Source organism: Pleurodeles waltl, chromosome 6 (assembly GCF_031143425.1).
Source record: "Pleurodeles waltl isolate 20211129_DDA chromosome 6, aPleWal1.hap1.20221129, whole genome shotgun sequence".
Taxonomy (NCBI): Eukaryota; Metazoa; Chordata; class Amphibia; order Caudata; family Salamandridae; genus Pleurodeles; species Pleurodeles waltl.
Window position 1 is genome coordinate 1083473212 of NC_090445.1, and position 15663 is coordinate 1083488874.

Sequence of the window (15663 nt, forward strand, 5' to 3'; positions counted from 1 at the left end):
GCAACCCATTGGCATGGCCTTGTCTATGAACACCTGCCCATTGTGTTGGAAACCCAACAGACGGTGACTGTCCGGGTGGACCGGCAGTAGGCGGAATGCCAACTCTATGTCTGCCTTTGCCAGCAGCGCCTTTCTACCTGCTGTTTTAATCATGTCTATTGCATCATCCAGTGTGGTGTACCCTACCGCGCACGCCTCCTCTGGAATGCTGTCGTTTACCGATGTACCCTCGGGGTATGATAGGTGGTGTATTAGTCTGTATTGCCCTGGTTCTTTCTTGGGTCCCAATGGAGAGATGATTATGTCTGCTGGCAGTGGGGCTGAGAGGGGGCCCTCAATGCAGCCCAGCTTCAGTTCTTTCTCAATTTTTTGCTGGACTACCTCTGGTTGTTGCATTGCTGATTTTAAGTTCTTGTGGGTTCCGCCTGTTACCTGCCTTTTTAAAGGGATGATGAATCCCTCCTCAAAACCCTTTATTAATGTGCACGCGTCTTGTTTGTTCTGGTATTCGTTTGCTAATTTTCTCAACCTTTTTGTGTTGATGGGGGACCTGGCCAGAGTCAAGTTCAATTGGTTGGTCGTGGGGGGTCTTGCGGACGAGGATGTATTGCTTTTTCTTTTTGTCCTTTCTCTCTGACTTATGCTTGTGCTTTCTACATGTTGATGCTGGATGGTCTCCCCCGCACGCTGAGCAAGAGTGTCTGAATTTACATTTCTGTCCCCAGGTGCATTCGTCCGACTCGAACTTCCAGCATATAGCCTGGGATCCCTTGTCCTTTGCTACTGTGCCAGGGCTTGTGTCTGAATGGTGTTTTGTATTTTTCTTGCCTCCTTTTATGATGGGCTGTCCGAAAGGACTGCTCCCCCTTCCCAGCCCAAGCGCCAAATTCTTTCGCTACCATCATTTTATGTATGTAACTAGACACATCCTCTTGGTTCCATTCCATCTCTGGGTGACCTTACATTTTTAGCCTAAAGCTTTTGTCATATTCTAGCCATGCATCCCCTGGGAATTGGCGGTGCGCTTCGTGTATTTTGGCCTCGTACAGCCAGAGGTCGGCAGCGCAGTGGGGAAATTTCTCCACTATAACACAGGCCATGATCCTAAATGCATCTAACCAATTTTCAAAGTTCCTCTCTTTCCTTGCTCTCTTCCTCTCCCTTCTATCTTCATCTTTTTTATCACACACAGTGAGGTCCAGGCCCTCCAATTGAATTTCTAACAGTGTGAAAATGTCTATAAACTCCTTTCTCCAAATTCTTTCTTTTACTGTCAATGGGATGTTTGTTGCTAGGCCTGCGGCCCTGGTGGTCATGGAGGGGGGGGCCTAGGGACGGTCGAGTGTAAGACTCGGGGGGGTTCCCTGTGCCTGTGTCGGTTGGCTTGGAGGTCGCGCCCCAAGCAGGTAATGGGTCCTCCGGGGAAAGGCGGTCTCTGTGCCCTGCTGCTAAGACTGTTTGTTTGTTGGAATTACTGCTCCCCTCTGGTATTAGCCCAGCCCCCTCGCCTCTCAGCAGTAGCGGCGCAAGCGATTTAAAGCATTCTTTAATTAGTGTGCTTATATGCTCACCCTCTGCTAGTATTTGTGGCATTTGTGTGCTGGTCTCCGGCATCGCTGGTGCGCCGTCGTCGGTGTCCTGCGCCATGGCTTTGGCTCTCCTGGATGGTTTCCCTGTTGGTTTCTTCTCCGCCCTCTGTCTTTTGACTGCCTTCTACCTTGTGGGAGAGGTGTCCTCCATTGCCGTTGTGATGTTAGCCTCACTCTGGGTGGCTGGCTGTTCTGCCACACGTTCCTGTGCTTCGCCTCCCTTGTCCTCTATCTTAGCCTGCAGCCAATCCTTGCCGCGTTTTAGTGCTTCTGCCCTCATGTGAGCGATCATTCTCTCCAAGTCATCCTGCTGCTCGACAACTTGATCTTCCTCCATACTTTCAGCAGCCCCTTGGGATGTCACTGGTGGGGGTGCTCAGGCCTTTTGCGGATGAGAAGGGTTCTTTCACTTGCAGATGTATTTTTTGTGTAAGTCAGAAATTGAGGGCCAACTCTGTTCAATTTCTTCCCGAAAATGCGGCTATTCGATGTCTCCTGCAATTAATGCTTGCCCCGTGTCTTGTTCGTCGCTCCGTTGGTGTTGGTTTCCTTTTTTGAGGCAAGAACGTTGGGAGCGGCGTGTGGGTTGCTGTGGAAACGTGCATGCGGCTTTACTTCACTGGTGCGCATGCGGGGTCGCGTCACTTCTTGTCGCGGGGTCGCGTCGCCTATGAGGCGGTCCCCCGTACCGGCAGTGGTACAGAGTTGGAGCTCGCACTCAATGGCTGCTCCAAGGCGCGTAGGTTCTGGATCACGCAGTGCTTGCCGCGGGGTCGCGTTGCCTGTTAGGCGGTCCCCCGCAGCGACAGTGCTACCGAGTTGGAGCTCACACCCGATGGCTGCTCCACGGCGCGTAGGTTCTGGATCACGCGGTGCTTGCCGCGGGGTCGCGTCGCCTGGTAGGCGGTCCCCCGCAGTGGCAGCGCCTCTGAGTTGGTGCTCCTTAGGCTGCTGAACAGGCGTGGTGGTGGACTCTCCGCCGGACTCAATGTGGGGTCGCGTCGCCTGCCTGGTGGTCCCCAGGTGAGGCAAAGCTTTCCTCAAACGGACTGAAGCTCCCCGGCGGAAGGTCGCTGACGAGTGCAGACTTCAAAGAGCTGCGGGGTCACGTCGCCTGAAGGCGGTCCCCCGCAGCGGCTGGGCTCCGGTTATTTGGGCCGGGCTGAATGTTTGTGGATCCTGGACGGCGGTCCGACGCAGCGGCTGTCCCACGGACCTGGTGCACAGGCAGGCTCGCCCTCTGTTGGAACGCGTCGACGAGAATGGTCCCCACACCTTCGATGCTTCTCTCTGTAAGTCTAGCCTGCTCCGATGTGCCCGATGGCTGTCGTGGGGTGCTCTTCGCCGGGTGGGTAGATCTCCTAGGTGATCGTTGAGATAGCCCGGGATATTCGCTGGTCTCTGGCTCGTAGTCTGGTGTCCGTAATTGAAGTCTCCGTGTTTCTCTTCTGCAGACGCTGCCGGGGTGCGTTGTCCTGGTCTTGATTAGACCTTCGTGCCAGCAGTGCTGCTTAAATCCCTTTACCTGTCCCCCCCCTCTACTTTGATTCTATTGGGGGGGTCTGTAAATAGCAAACCCTCCCAATTGGTGGCCGCAGGATGGCCAAACCCCCCTGAGACCTTCCTGGGAGGAAGGGGGGTGCGTTGGCACCTATTTGGTGCGTGCCCCCCCAAAACCGGTTTAACCGGTCTCTTCCGGGCCAAGGCGACCGTTAAGGCGCCGGCCCTCAATGCCCCCTGCGGGGGCGGCCTATGCATAAGTTGACAGGCACCCACAGTATAACACCAGCAGGGGGGGGAAAAAATGATAAAATAGCTGTGAGAAAGTAGCCTCTTTCTAGCCTTGTTACCCCCACTTTTGGCCTGTTTGTGAGTGTATGTCAGGGTGTTTTCACTGTCTCACTGGGATCCTGCTAGCCAGGGCCCAGTGCTCATAGTGAAAACCCTATGTTTTCAGTATGTTTGTTATGTGTCACTGGGACCCTGCTAGTCAGGACCCCAGTGCTCATAAGTTTGTGGCCTATATGTATGTGTTCCCTGTGTGGTGCCTAACTGTCTCACTGAGGCTCTGCTAACCAGAACCTCAGTGGTTATGCTCTCTCATTTCTTTCAAATTGTCACTAACAGGCTAGTGACCAATTTTACCAATTTACATTGGCTTACTGGAACACCCTTATAATTCCCTAGTATATGGTACTGAGGTACCCAGGATATTGGGGTTCCAGGAGATCCCTATGGGCTGCAGCATTTCTTTTGCCACCCATAGGGAGCTCTGACAATTCTTACACAGGCCTGCCACTGCAGCCTGAGTGAAATAACGTCCACGTTATTTCACAGCCATTTTACACTGCACTTAAGTAACTTATAAGTCACCTATATGTCTAACCTTTACCTGGTAAAGGTTAGGTGCAAAGTTACTTAGTGTGAGGGCACCCTGGCACTAGCCAAGGTGCCCCTACATTGTTCAGGGCCAATTCCCCAGACTTTGTGAGTGCGGGGACACCATTACACGCGTGCACTACATATAGGTCACTACCTATATGTAGCTTCACAATGGTAACTCCGAATATGGCCATGTAACATGTCTATGATCATGGAATTGCCCCCTCTATACCATCCTGGCATAGTTGGCACAATCCCATGATCCCAGTGGTCTGTAGCACAGACCCTGGTACTGCCAAACTGCCCTTCCTGGGGTTTCACTGCAGCTGCTGCTGCTGCCAACCCCTCAGACAGGCATCTGCCCTCCTGGGGTCCAGCCAGGCCTGGCCCAGGATGGCAGAACAAAGGACTTCCTCTGAGAGAGGGTGTTACACCCTCTCCCTTTGGAAAATGGTGTGAAGGCAGGGGAGGAGTAGCCTCCCCCAGCCTCTGGAAATGCTTTCTCGGGCACAGATGTGCCCAATTCTGCATAAGCCAGTCTACACCGGTTCAGGGGACCCCTTAGCCCTGCTCTGGCGCGAAACTGGACAAAGGAAAGGGGAGTGACCACTCCCCTGACCTGCACCTCCCCTGGGAGGTGTCCAGAGCTCCTCCAGTGTGCTCCAGACCTCTGCCATCTTGGAAACAGAGGTGCTGCTGGCACACTGGACTGCTCTGAGTGGCCAGTGCCACCAGGTGACGTCAGAGACTCCTTCTGATAGGCTCCTTCAGGTGTTGCTAGCCTATCCTCTCTCTCCTAGGTAGCCAAACCCTCTTTTCTGGCTATTTAGGGTCTCTGTCTCTGGGGAAACTTTAGATAACGAGTGCAAGAGCTCATCCGAGTTCCTCTGCATCTCTCTCTTCACCTTCTGCCAAGGAATCGACTGCTGACCGCGCTGGAAGCCTGCAAAACTGCAACATAGTAGCAAAGACGACTACTGCAACTCTGTAACGCTGATCCTGCCGCCTTCTCGACTGTTTTCCTGGTGGTGCATGCTGTGGGGGTAGTCTGCCTCCTCTCTGCACTAGAAGCTCCGAAGAAATCTCCCGTGGGTCGACGGAATCTTCCCCCTGCAACCGCAGGCACCAAAAAGCTGCATTACCGGTCCCTTGGGTCTCCTCTCAGCACGACGAGCGAGGTCCCTCGAATCCAGCAACTCTGTCCAAGTGACTCCCACAGTCCAGTGACTCTTCAGTCCAAGTCTGGTGGAGGTAAGTCCTTGCCTCACCTCGCTAGACTGCATTGCTGGGAACCGCGACTTTTGCAGCTACTCCGGCCTCCGTGCACTTCCGGCGGAAATCCTTTGTGCACAGTCCAGCCTGGGTCCACGGCACTCTAACCTGCATTGCACGACCTCCTAAGTTGTTCTCCGGCGACGTGGGACTTCTTTGTGCGACTTCGGGTGAGCACTGTTTCACGCATCCTCGTAGTGCCTGTTTCTGGCACTTCTCCGGGTGCTACCTGCTGCTAAGAGGGCTCCTTGTCTTGCTTGACGTCCCCTCTACCTCCTGGTCCAATTTGCGACCTCCTGGTCCCTCCTGGGCCACAGCAGCATCCAAAAACGCTAACCGCATGATTTGCAGCTAGCAAGGCTTGTTGGCGTTCTTTCGGCGGGAAAACACTTCTGCATGACTCTCCACGGCGAGAGGGATCCGTCCACCAAAGGGGAAGTCTCTAGCCCTTTTCGTTCCTGCAGAAACCTCAGCTTCTTCTGTCCAGTCGAAGCTCCTTTGCACCCACAGCTGGCATTTCCTGGGCATCTGCCCATCTCCGACTTGCTTGTGACTTTTGGACTTGGTCCCCTTGTTCCACAGGTACCCTCGACTGGAAATCCATTGTTGTTGCATTGCTGGTTTGTGTCTTTCCTGCATTATTCCTCTATCACGACTTCTTTGTCCTTAGGGGAACTTTAGTGCACTTTGCACTCACTTTTCAGGGTCTTGGGGTGGGCTATTTTTCTAACCCTCACTATTTTCTAATAGTCCCAGCGACCCTCTACAAGGTCACATAGGTTTGGGGTCCATTCGTGGTTCGCATTCCACTTTTGGAGTATATGGTTTGTGTTGCCCCTATCCCTATGTGCCCCCATTGCATCCTATTGTAACTATACATTGTTTGCACTGTTTTCTAAGACTATACTGCATATTTTTGGTATTGTGTACATATATCTTGTGTATATTTCCTATCCTCTCACTGAGGGTACACTCTAAGATACTTTGGCATATTGTCATAAAAATAAAGTACCTTTATTTTTAGTATAACTGTGTATTGTGTTTTCTTATGATATTGTGCATATGACACTAAGTGGTACTGTAGTAGCTTCACACGTCTCCTAGTTCAGCCTAAGCTGCTCTGCTAAGCTACCATTATCTATCAGCCTAAGCTGCTAGACACCCTATACACTAATAAGGGACAACTGGGCCTGGTGCAAGTACCCCTTGGTACTCACTACAAGCCAGTCCAGCCTCCTACAATAGCCACCCCACGAACTGATAAACATGGAAAAGCGTAATGACATAGTACTTAGTCCTTGCTCCATGGAAGGAACAAAAGACGACAAGCATTTGCAATATAATCGGTCTCGCGTTTGCTCGAGTTAGAGCTATTTGCGTTGTAGATTCCAAATTGGACATTTGTCATATAAAATTAAAGTAAAGAGTAAAACACAAGTTCGCTGGCAGTCAAACGTATTAATCGGCAAAAATGCAATTATTCATGTAACAGGGTCGATGTGACGCAAATCGCTTCACTACTGCGAGATCATGCTGCGTAGGAAATAAATAGGAAAAAGTAGTCCAGGAACCATACGAAAACACGGAGTCTCGTATGTTTATAGTAGTTCGCCGGGGGGCTCGAGGAGGGCTAAACACCGGAAAAGGCATGACGTATGCATGCCTTCCACTAATGAAAGCAAGCAAATTTTAAAAGGCAAGCCCACAAACCAACCAAACTCATGGGCGTACGGTGGGCGTGGTTACAAGCCCACAGAGAGATTACAGCAGGGACAGAGGGCTTTGCGCTCGACCCTAAAAAGGAGGGACAAAGAGGCAGGACTGACCATTAGTAAGCAAGGATTTTCACAGGAAACAAACAAAAAGCAGGGATGGCTTTAACCCCAGTGCGATCACGCGCGGACATCATTACACACTGCCGGTCGCACAGGAGAACAAGTGAGTTTCTCCTCCGGCGGGTTGGGGATTTGGGACAAAGAGGCACCGAGGGAAAGGAAAGGCTTTTCCTTTCCCCCGGTGTCTCTTTGAGCATTCCTTCTGCCCGATCGCATTGCGATCGGGCAGCAGGAATGCCCACTAGACAACAGGGAATTTGTCTGTTTGTTGTACTTTGTTTTTTTACCTGTCGGGGAGCGGCCCTTTGGGCAAGGGTCGCTCCCATTTGGGGGCATGTTTCTTGTGGCCATTTCTGCCCCCCTTGGGGGCAGATCGGCCTATTATTTTTAGGCTGATCTGCCCCCAAGGTGGGCAGAAACCACTAGAACGCCAGGGATTTTTTTGCATGTTCATTTTTGTTTGGGGGGGGGGGGGGCTTGGGCAAGGGGTGCCCCCCCCCCCCCAGGGGGTATTGAACTGTTGGCCATTTCTGCCCCCCTTGGGAGGGGGAGAAAGAGAAAGAGAGAGAGTGTGTGTGTGTGTGTTAGTTAGTGGAGGGAGGGGACAACCCCTTGGGGGCATGTGTACCAAGGCCATTTCTGCCCCCCTTGGGGACAGATCGGCCTATTATTTTTAGGCCCATCTGCAGAAACCACTAGAACACCTGGGATTTTTTTTAAATATGTTTATTTATGTGGGGGGCGTCTCCTTGGGCAAGGGACGCCCCCCCCCCAAGGGGGGCATTGAATTGTTGGCCATTTCTGCCCCCCTTGGGGGCAGATGGGCCTTTTTTTTAGGCCCATCTGCCCCCAAGGGGGGCAGAAGTCACGTAGGCACCAGGGATAGTGTGTGTGTGTGGTTTGTTTTTTTGTTTGGGGGTGGGCCCTTGGGCAAGGGTTGCTCCCCCTAGCGACACACTACTAAAGGTATTTTTTGCCCTCCTTGGGGCAGATAGGCCTATTTTTTAGTAGGCCCATCTGCCCCTATGGCAGAATCCACATAGGCACCAATTTCTAAATGCTTGATGGTGGGATGTTTGTCAAATGACGAAGTATTTGCATTTGTGATCTTTTTTTTCCTCCTTTTTGTTCTAGTTCAAAGCTTTTGCTTTCTTTGCTGTGGCTCCTTGCGGTTTTAGCGGTGGTTGACCTGCGGATTGCATAGTTGCATGTTTTAGGTAAGTAAAAACAATTTACTCCAAAGGAGTATTGTTTCCATGCACGAATGACATGTTTGTAGGTGGTGTACTAAATGCAGGTTTGTGTGAAATTGTCCTTAGATTTGTGCACAATGATATTTGTGTTGTCTTATTTCTAATTTGCTTTTCTTTCTTTCGTTTTAGTGGGATATCATTGGTGATTGCTGTGTCTGTGCAGAGTAGTTGCTGCTGATTCAAGCTTTTTCAGGCAAGTGAGCGGTATAGTTTTTGCATTTATAACTCTTACTAATAAAGCTACACTTTATTACTTATCTTACACAGGGCTGGTTGTTGGTGGTGCATTTGTCCAGTTAATTTTCATAGGAAAGATCATGGGTAGCCGCAGGATGACCGCTCAGCAGGTAGTTGGTATGCTTTTTGAGTCATTGTCTGATCATGATTATGAGACGGACTCTGCATCTGAGGCAGAGGAGGAAGTGAGAGATTCTGGAAGTGAGAGATTCTGGCAGTGAAGTTTCTGTCGGAGAGGAATCTTCTGATGAGGAAGCCACACTCAGTGCAGATGAAGAGCCTGTTTCAGAGGAGGACACTGATGTGCCATTAGTGCAGCAACCTGAGGCTGAAAGGTTTCCCGTTAGAAGACCTGAACTCTGGGTTGCCCCAAACATGGAGCTGCCAGAGTTGCCTGCCTTTACTGGTCTCCAGGGATGTAGAGTCAATACAGAGAACTTTTTGCCTGTCAATTTCTTTGAGTTATTTGTGGATGATGTGTTTTTGGAAGAGATTGTTGAGCAGACTAATTTGTACGCGGAGCAGTATTTGAGGGACAACGCTGCTAGACTTAGGCCACACTCTAGAGCTGCCCAGTGGATTCCCACAAACTTGGAGGAGATGAAAAGGTTTTTAGGTTTGACTCTCTTGATGGGGTTCATACGGAAGCCGTCATTCTTATTGGTCTACTAGTCCCTTGATGGCAACAGCTATATTTTCTGCAACAATGAGTCGTAATCGGTATTTGCTTCTTCTTAGGATGCTGCATTTTATTGACAATGCATTAGCCTTGCCACGAGATCACCCTGATTCTGACCGTCTTTTTAAGATTAGGCCTGTCCTTGATCATTTTGTAGATCGGTTTTCAGAGGTCTATGTTCCAGGCAAAGAAATAGCTGTGGGCGAGTCTTTGGTGCTCTTCAAGGGTTTTTAGGCAGTACATTCCTAGCAAGAGGGCACGATGTGGAATTAAATTGTATATGCTGTCTGAAAGTAGTACAGGATGTGTATAATTTCCGTGTCTACACTGGTAGGGATTCCAGTATTGACCCCCCTGGTTGTCCTCCCAATTTTGGAGTTACTGAAGAAACTGTGTGGGAAGTTGGTAGACGACTGTTCAACAAAGGTCACCATTTGTATGTAGATAACTTCTACACTGGAGTGCAGTTGTTCAAGGAATTGTTTATAGAGGGGACATTGTTGCTTGTGGCACAATTCGTTGTAACCGGAAAGGCTATCCAAGGGAGCTTGTCTGTAAAAAAAACTTCAGAGGGGACAGTGCAGTGCCAGGCGGAATGATGAACTGCTAGCTTTGAAGTTTTCAGACAGGAGGGATGTCTACATGCTAAGTACCATCCATGATGAGAGTACTTCCCCCGTGACTGTTTGGGGCCAAGTTGCTGAAGTGCGCAAACCTGTGTGCATTTTAGATTATAATAAGCACATGGGAGGTTTAGAAAGAGTTGATCAAAGGTTGGAACCTTATACTGCTAATCGTAAGTCTTACGTTTGGTATAAGAAGTTAGCAATTCACCTCTTCCACTTAGCAACTTTTAATACTTTTATTGTGTTTAAGGATAGGTCTCCGGAGTCAAAGATGACATTTGTGAAATTTCAGGAGTCAGTGATAGAGAGACTTATTGTGGTGGAACAGGCCAGAGTTCCTAGAGAAGCAGTGGTGGAGGATGTGGCTAGATTGAAAGATCGCCACTTTGCTGAGCACATTCCTCCCACACCCAAAAAAGACTTTCCAGCTAAGAAATGTAGAGTGTGTTTTCGAAGAGGTATCCGGAGGGAGACTCGAATGTACTGCTCAGATTTTCCTTCAAAGCCTGGGCTGTGGGTGGGTGGTTGTTTTAAGAATTACCACACCCAGAAGAATTACTGGGAACAACCATGTGTAAAATCATGTCTGTTTTGTATTTTCATGTGTTCAGTTTCATGGTTAGCATTTCTGTCATGTACTTAGTTAGAGCTTTTGTGTTTGTAGTTTTGTAATTATTTCTAATTAGTTAGGGGTTTCTTTGTTTAAAAAAAAAAAAAAGTAATGCCATTGTATGTGGAGTGGGGCTTGGCTGAGGGTGTACATAGTGTACATATTGACTTGCTGTTGGCTACTGCAACACACTGCCAGCCAAACTCCAGTTCACACACTCCCATCAGCTGGTGTGATTGCTGTACCAGGACTGTGGGCGTATGTAAGTGATGGGCTCTTGAGTGGCGCTGTCTGTTGATGCGAGTGTTGTAATGTGCTGGGCCCGTGGCTGGCGGTGTGAATGGTCTTGTGCATGTCATGTATGAAAGGTGTGTGAATGGACTGTAAAGCGGTTGTTGCCTTGCTGTTGCTTTGCAGCTCACGAGCTGGGAGTCATTGGTTCAGTTTTTGGGCCTTTCAGTTATTAACAGTGCATTTAATTTTTGTGAATATTCTTGTTAATAAAATTTGATCCACTGAACCATCACTCACCCTTGTGCCAAATCCAACCAGAATGTGTGGTAAAAATGACAAAACCTGCTCCGCTGTAATCAGGCGTCGCAGCACACCTGTGACACGCTAGGTGCCTTGGGTGGGATCCCGATGATGAAGCATGCCACAAACTTGGTTGGTGGGTGAGGGGTCTTTTTCACATAACCTAAGTGCGTTTCTTTTCACAATTTTAGTGTTTGGCACATCACAGACGTATGTGGACACATCAAAATGATATATTACAAAACTACCTGTGTTTGGGGGGGGTGAGGAGGGGGCACCTATGTTTTTGGTCCTGGGTGCAGCCTTCATCTAGGGAAACCTACCAAACCCAGACATTTTTTAAAACTAGACACCCCAAGGAGTCCATGGAGGCGTGGCTTGCGTGGATCCCCCAACATTTTCTTACCCAGACTCCTCTGCAAACCTGAAAATTTACTTAAAAAAACATATTTTCCTGACTTTCGTTTGTACGATCACCGCTCCAGCACAAAATTCCTACTCCCCAGCATTCCCCTCAGTCTCCCAAGTAAAATGACACCTCACTTGTGTGGGTCCCCAAAGCAGAGTCAGCCTAAAGATGTATAAAAGAAGACTATGTCCTTATCAACTCGCTGTGCTATCCCCTCTATCTCTACAAGTTTTTGGTCTTATTCTGTTGCAGGCACCAGGCGCACCCACACAAGTGAGGTATCATTTTTATCGGGAGACTTAGGGGAACGCTGGGTGGAAGAAAATTTGTGGCTCCTCTCAGATTCCAGAACTTTCTGTCACTTTATGTGAGGAAAATGTGTTTTTTAGCCAAATTTTGAGGTTTGCAAAGGATTCTGGGTAACAGAACCTGGTCAGAGCCCCACAAGTCACCCCATCTTGGATTCCCCTAGGTCTCTAGTTTTCAAAAATCCACAGGTTTGGTAGGTTTCCCTAGGTGCCGGCTGAGCTAGAGGCCAAAATCTACAGGTAGGCACTTAGCATAAAACACTTGTTTTCTGTCAAAAAATGGGATGTGCCCACGTTGTGTTTGGGGGCATTTCCTGTCGCGGGCGCTAGGCCTACCCACACAAGTGAGGTATAATTTTTATCGGGAGACTTGGGGAAAACATAGAATAGCAAAACAAGTGTTATTGCCCTTTGTCTTTCGCTATATTTTTTCCTTCCAAATATAAGAGAGTGTGTAAAAAAGACGTCTATTTGAGAAATGCCCTGTAATTCACATGCTAGTATGGGCACCCCGGAATTCAGAGATGTGCAAATAACCACTGCTCCTCAACACCTTATCTTGTGCCCATTTTGTAAGTACAAAGGTTTTCTTGATAGCTATTTTTCACACTCTATATTTCAGCAAATTAATTACTGTATACCCGCTATAGAATGAAAACCCACTGCAGTGTGCAGCTCATTTATTGGCTCTGGGTACCTAGGGTTCTTGATGAACCTACAAGCCCTATATATCACCGCAACCAGAAGAGTCCAGCAGACTTGAGGGTATATTGCTTTAAAAAATCTGACATTGCAGGAAAAAGTTACAGTGTAAAACGTAGAGAAAAAATGCTGTTTTTTCACCTCAATTTCAATTAAAAATAAATTCAGTTGTTATTTTCTGTCGGAAACCCTTGTAGGATCTACACAAATTATCCCTTGCTGAATTCAGAATTTTGTCTACTTTTCAGAAATGTTTAGGTGTCAGGGATCCAGCACTGGTTTCACGCCCATTTTGGTCACTGACTGGAAGGAGGCTGAAAGCACACAAAAAATCATAAAAATGGGGTATCTCCCAGTAAAATGCCAAAATTGTGTTGAAAAATTGGGTTTTCTGATTCAAGTCTGCCTGTTCCTGAAAGCTGGGAAGCTGGTGATTTTAACACCGCAAACCCTTTGTTGATGCCATTTTCAGGGAAAAAAACACAAGCCTTCTTCTTTAAAAAAAAAAACACATTTTTCACTGTATTTTGGCTAATTTCTTGGCCTCCTTCTGGGGGACCCACAAAGTCTGGGTACCTCTAGAATCCCTAGGATGTTGGAAAAAAAAGGAAGCAAATTTGGCGTGGGTAGCTTAGGTGAACAAAAAGTTATGACGGCCTAAGCGCGAACTGCCCCAAATAGCCAAAAAAAGGCTCGGCACTGGAGGGTGAAAAGGCCTGGCAGCGAAGGGGGTAAGCCCACAACGAAGTATACAAGAGGTCGAAAGCTCGAGCTAAAAAGGATCTGGGTTTCACTAGTCACAAGCTTTATGAGCTTCACCCTACCAACAACATTCAACAAGATGCTTTATAAAGAAAACATGGGCCTTTTACATCTTCATGTTGACCAATTTTGGAATAGACGATTATCCAAAAGGGCACCTGCGGAAAAACTCCTGGAGATTCTTGACCTAAGCTAAGCATATTTAGACTGCCACAGGAAAGGTTGAAATTAGCTGGTGGTGTAATCCTTCTAAAACAGAATATTTAGCTTGAGACAGAAAAGGAGGGAACACGTTCTCCTTGTTCTTTGGAATGATCTCTTCTTGATACAATTCATGAAGTGTTAATAAACATGTTAAATAAACCGTAGGTGATTAGTCCAGCGATAGACTCTTTCTTTATCTACTCAACAATAAAAATATAAACCAGGAATCTAAGAACTGCACATTCCTATGTGTTATGTTAACACTTAACTGCGAGGCCTACACAGGAATATTAACGATGCACCGCGATGGTCTAAATAACTGCTCGGATTTTCAGCTAATGGGCGATCATGTGTAGCTTTAATTTATTATCTTTAACGGAAGCCTGAAATTTAATTAATTAACCACAGGTCTTCTGAAGCGCATATAATACCATCAAGGGTGTAAGAAAAACACACTGATTGTGCTGCTGTTTATAATATGTAACACAACATATATTTGATGTGCTGTATTATAATGATATTGTGTTTTAAGGGTGAAAACATCAAACAAATATGGCTTGGCAGAGGCTACTCACAAAGATCGCCAGTCCTTGCATTTAATGCTGCAATCACATTCTTCTCTGTGGTGACAATTAGCTTCTTAGCACCAAGGGATGACTCCAGCGATGCAAACTTCAGTTTTCCAATATACTGCTGCCTCCTAATATCATGAACAAAAATGGCAAGATGGGCATTAAACATAGCAATTTCCTAAGAACATGGAAAATGTCAGAAAAGCTATCATCCAACGCAAAAATTAAGGATTAGAAGGGAACAACATACTGCTGTCTTCTACATACATGCACATAAAGGATAACACTAGAATTACAAATGCTTACCATATGAAGAAAGAGAAATCAAGGAGAATTGCAGAAGTGCAAAACAGTTTCCCAAGAATGGAACAGACAGGATCAGAGGAGAAATGCTTACTGATATTTCTCCAGTTGGGAGCAGACAGGATGGGAGAAGTAGCATTCTGCTCCTGCCTCTTAAGCAAGTGAAAAGACTGTGTGGGAGGTACACAATGTCACTATGTAACTATGAGGGCCAAAGGTTATGAGGTTGCAACATATCAGTGCCTACTTAGAACCAGCTTCGAAACAGTGACAGACTCATGGGGCTCTGCATCTTCCAGAGGACAGAGGTTGAAAAGGGTACAACATTCTGCTGCCTCCCAAGAATGGTGCAGAAAGGATGAGAAAGACACAACATAGTACTGCTTGAGAACCGGGTGCAAAAAGAATGAAATGAATAGAGCGTATGGCTCCATCATCAGGCTTACACAAACATGGGGAACGTGACATAACAGGAACAATTAACTTAAATTCCGTAGGCCCTTTCTATTTGGGAACTGACTGTGCCACAGAAAGCCCTGACGAAAACAAAATCACTAAAAACTGCTCTGTCATTTTGAAAGAAAGAATTTGATAAAAAAAACAAGGCGTGCAAGTCCCTCTAAGTTCACGAGTTCCACATACACACACATCACCTACCAGTACATCAATTTTTGGAGTACGCTAATCCCTAGCTGTCCAAGAAATACATTTGGAGTCTAAAATGATCAGAGTGTATGCCAGGGCCGTTGGGACAAGTATAAGACAGGCATACTGTATCGACCTGGCTCCTACTCATTTCTTATATAAATTTAGTCATAGCAAAATTAACTCTAACTCATTAGAAAAGTACATTTTTCAAAAGAATGTGACTACTATAATTTCCCAACTGAGTATAATGCCAGGACATTGGTCAAAGATGCAGTTACACAATTCGGTTGTATTGAATTAAAAAAAAAAAAACACTGTGCTTTAATCAGGCCATTACAGCATATAGAAGATATTACCATCTTACATAAACAACGGTTTCAACTACGTTTAACTGACCAAAAGCTGCGTAGATATTGCTCTCTCTCTCTCTCAACTATACGTAGCGAACCTGCCTATTACGCAGAGGAGAAATGCAAAATTAGTAAGTGATGCTCACCTCCTCCTACTAAGGCTACTTGCTTGAGGTACCTAAAAAGGATCTTTTTGAGGAAGAAGACTCAAAACTGTCTATGCTCTCGAGCTTTTCTTATCTTCCCCATTTATAACTAATGGAGAATGGATATACAACTTTGAAGAGTTTTTTTTTTGGGGTGGAGGGGGGAACCATTATAAAATATTTGTTTTTTACTTTCCTGTCAGCAGAAGATTTCTAATTGATTTTAAGTTGGTGTGGCTTAC

General features: G+C 47.1%; 1 protein-coding gene across 2 annotated transcripts in view; it reads right to left on the minus strand.

Moving 5' to 3' along the window:
- Positions 1-15663, minus strand: part of EMC1 (ER membrane protein complex subunit 1) — a 621514-nt gene that overhangs the window by 589117 nt on the left and 16734 nt on the right. For both annotated transcript variants that reach the window (XM_069240148.1, XM_069240147.1), the window contains exon 2: positions 13978-14102. In XM_069240148.1, the coding sequence (XP_069096249.1) occupies positions 13978-14102 (125 nt within the window). The remainder of the gene's footprint in view (positions 1-13977; positions 14103-15663) is intronic.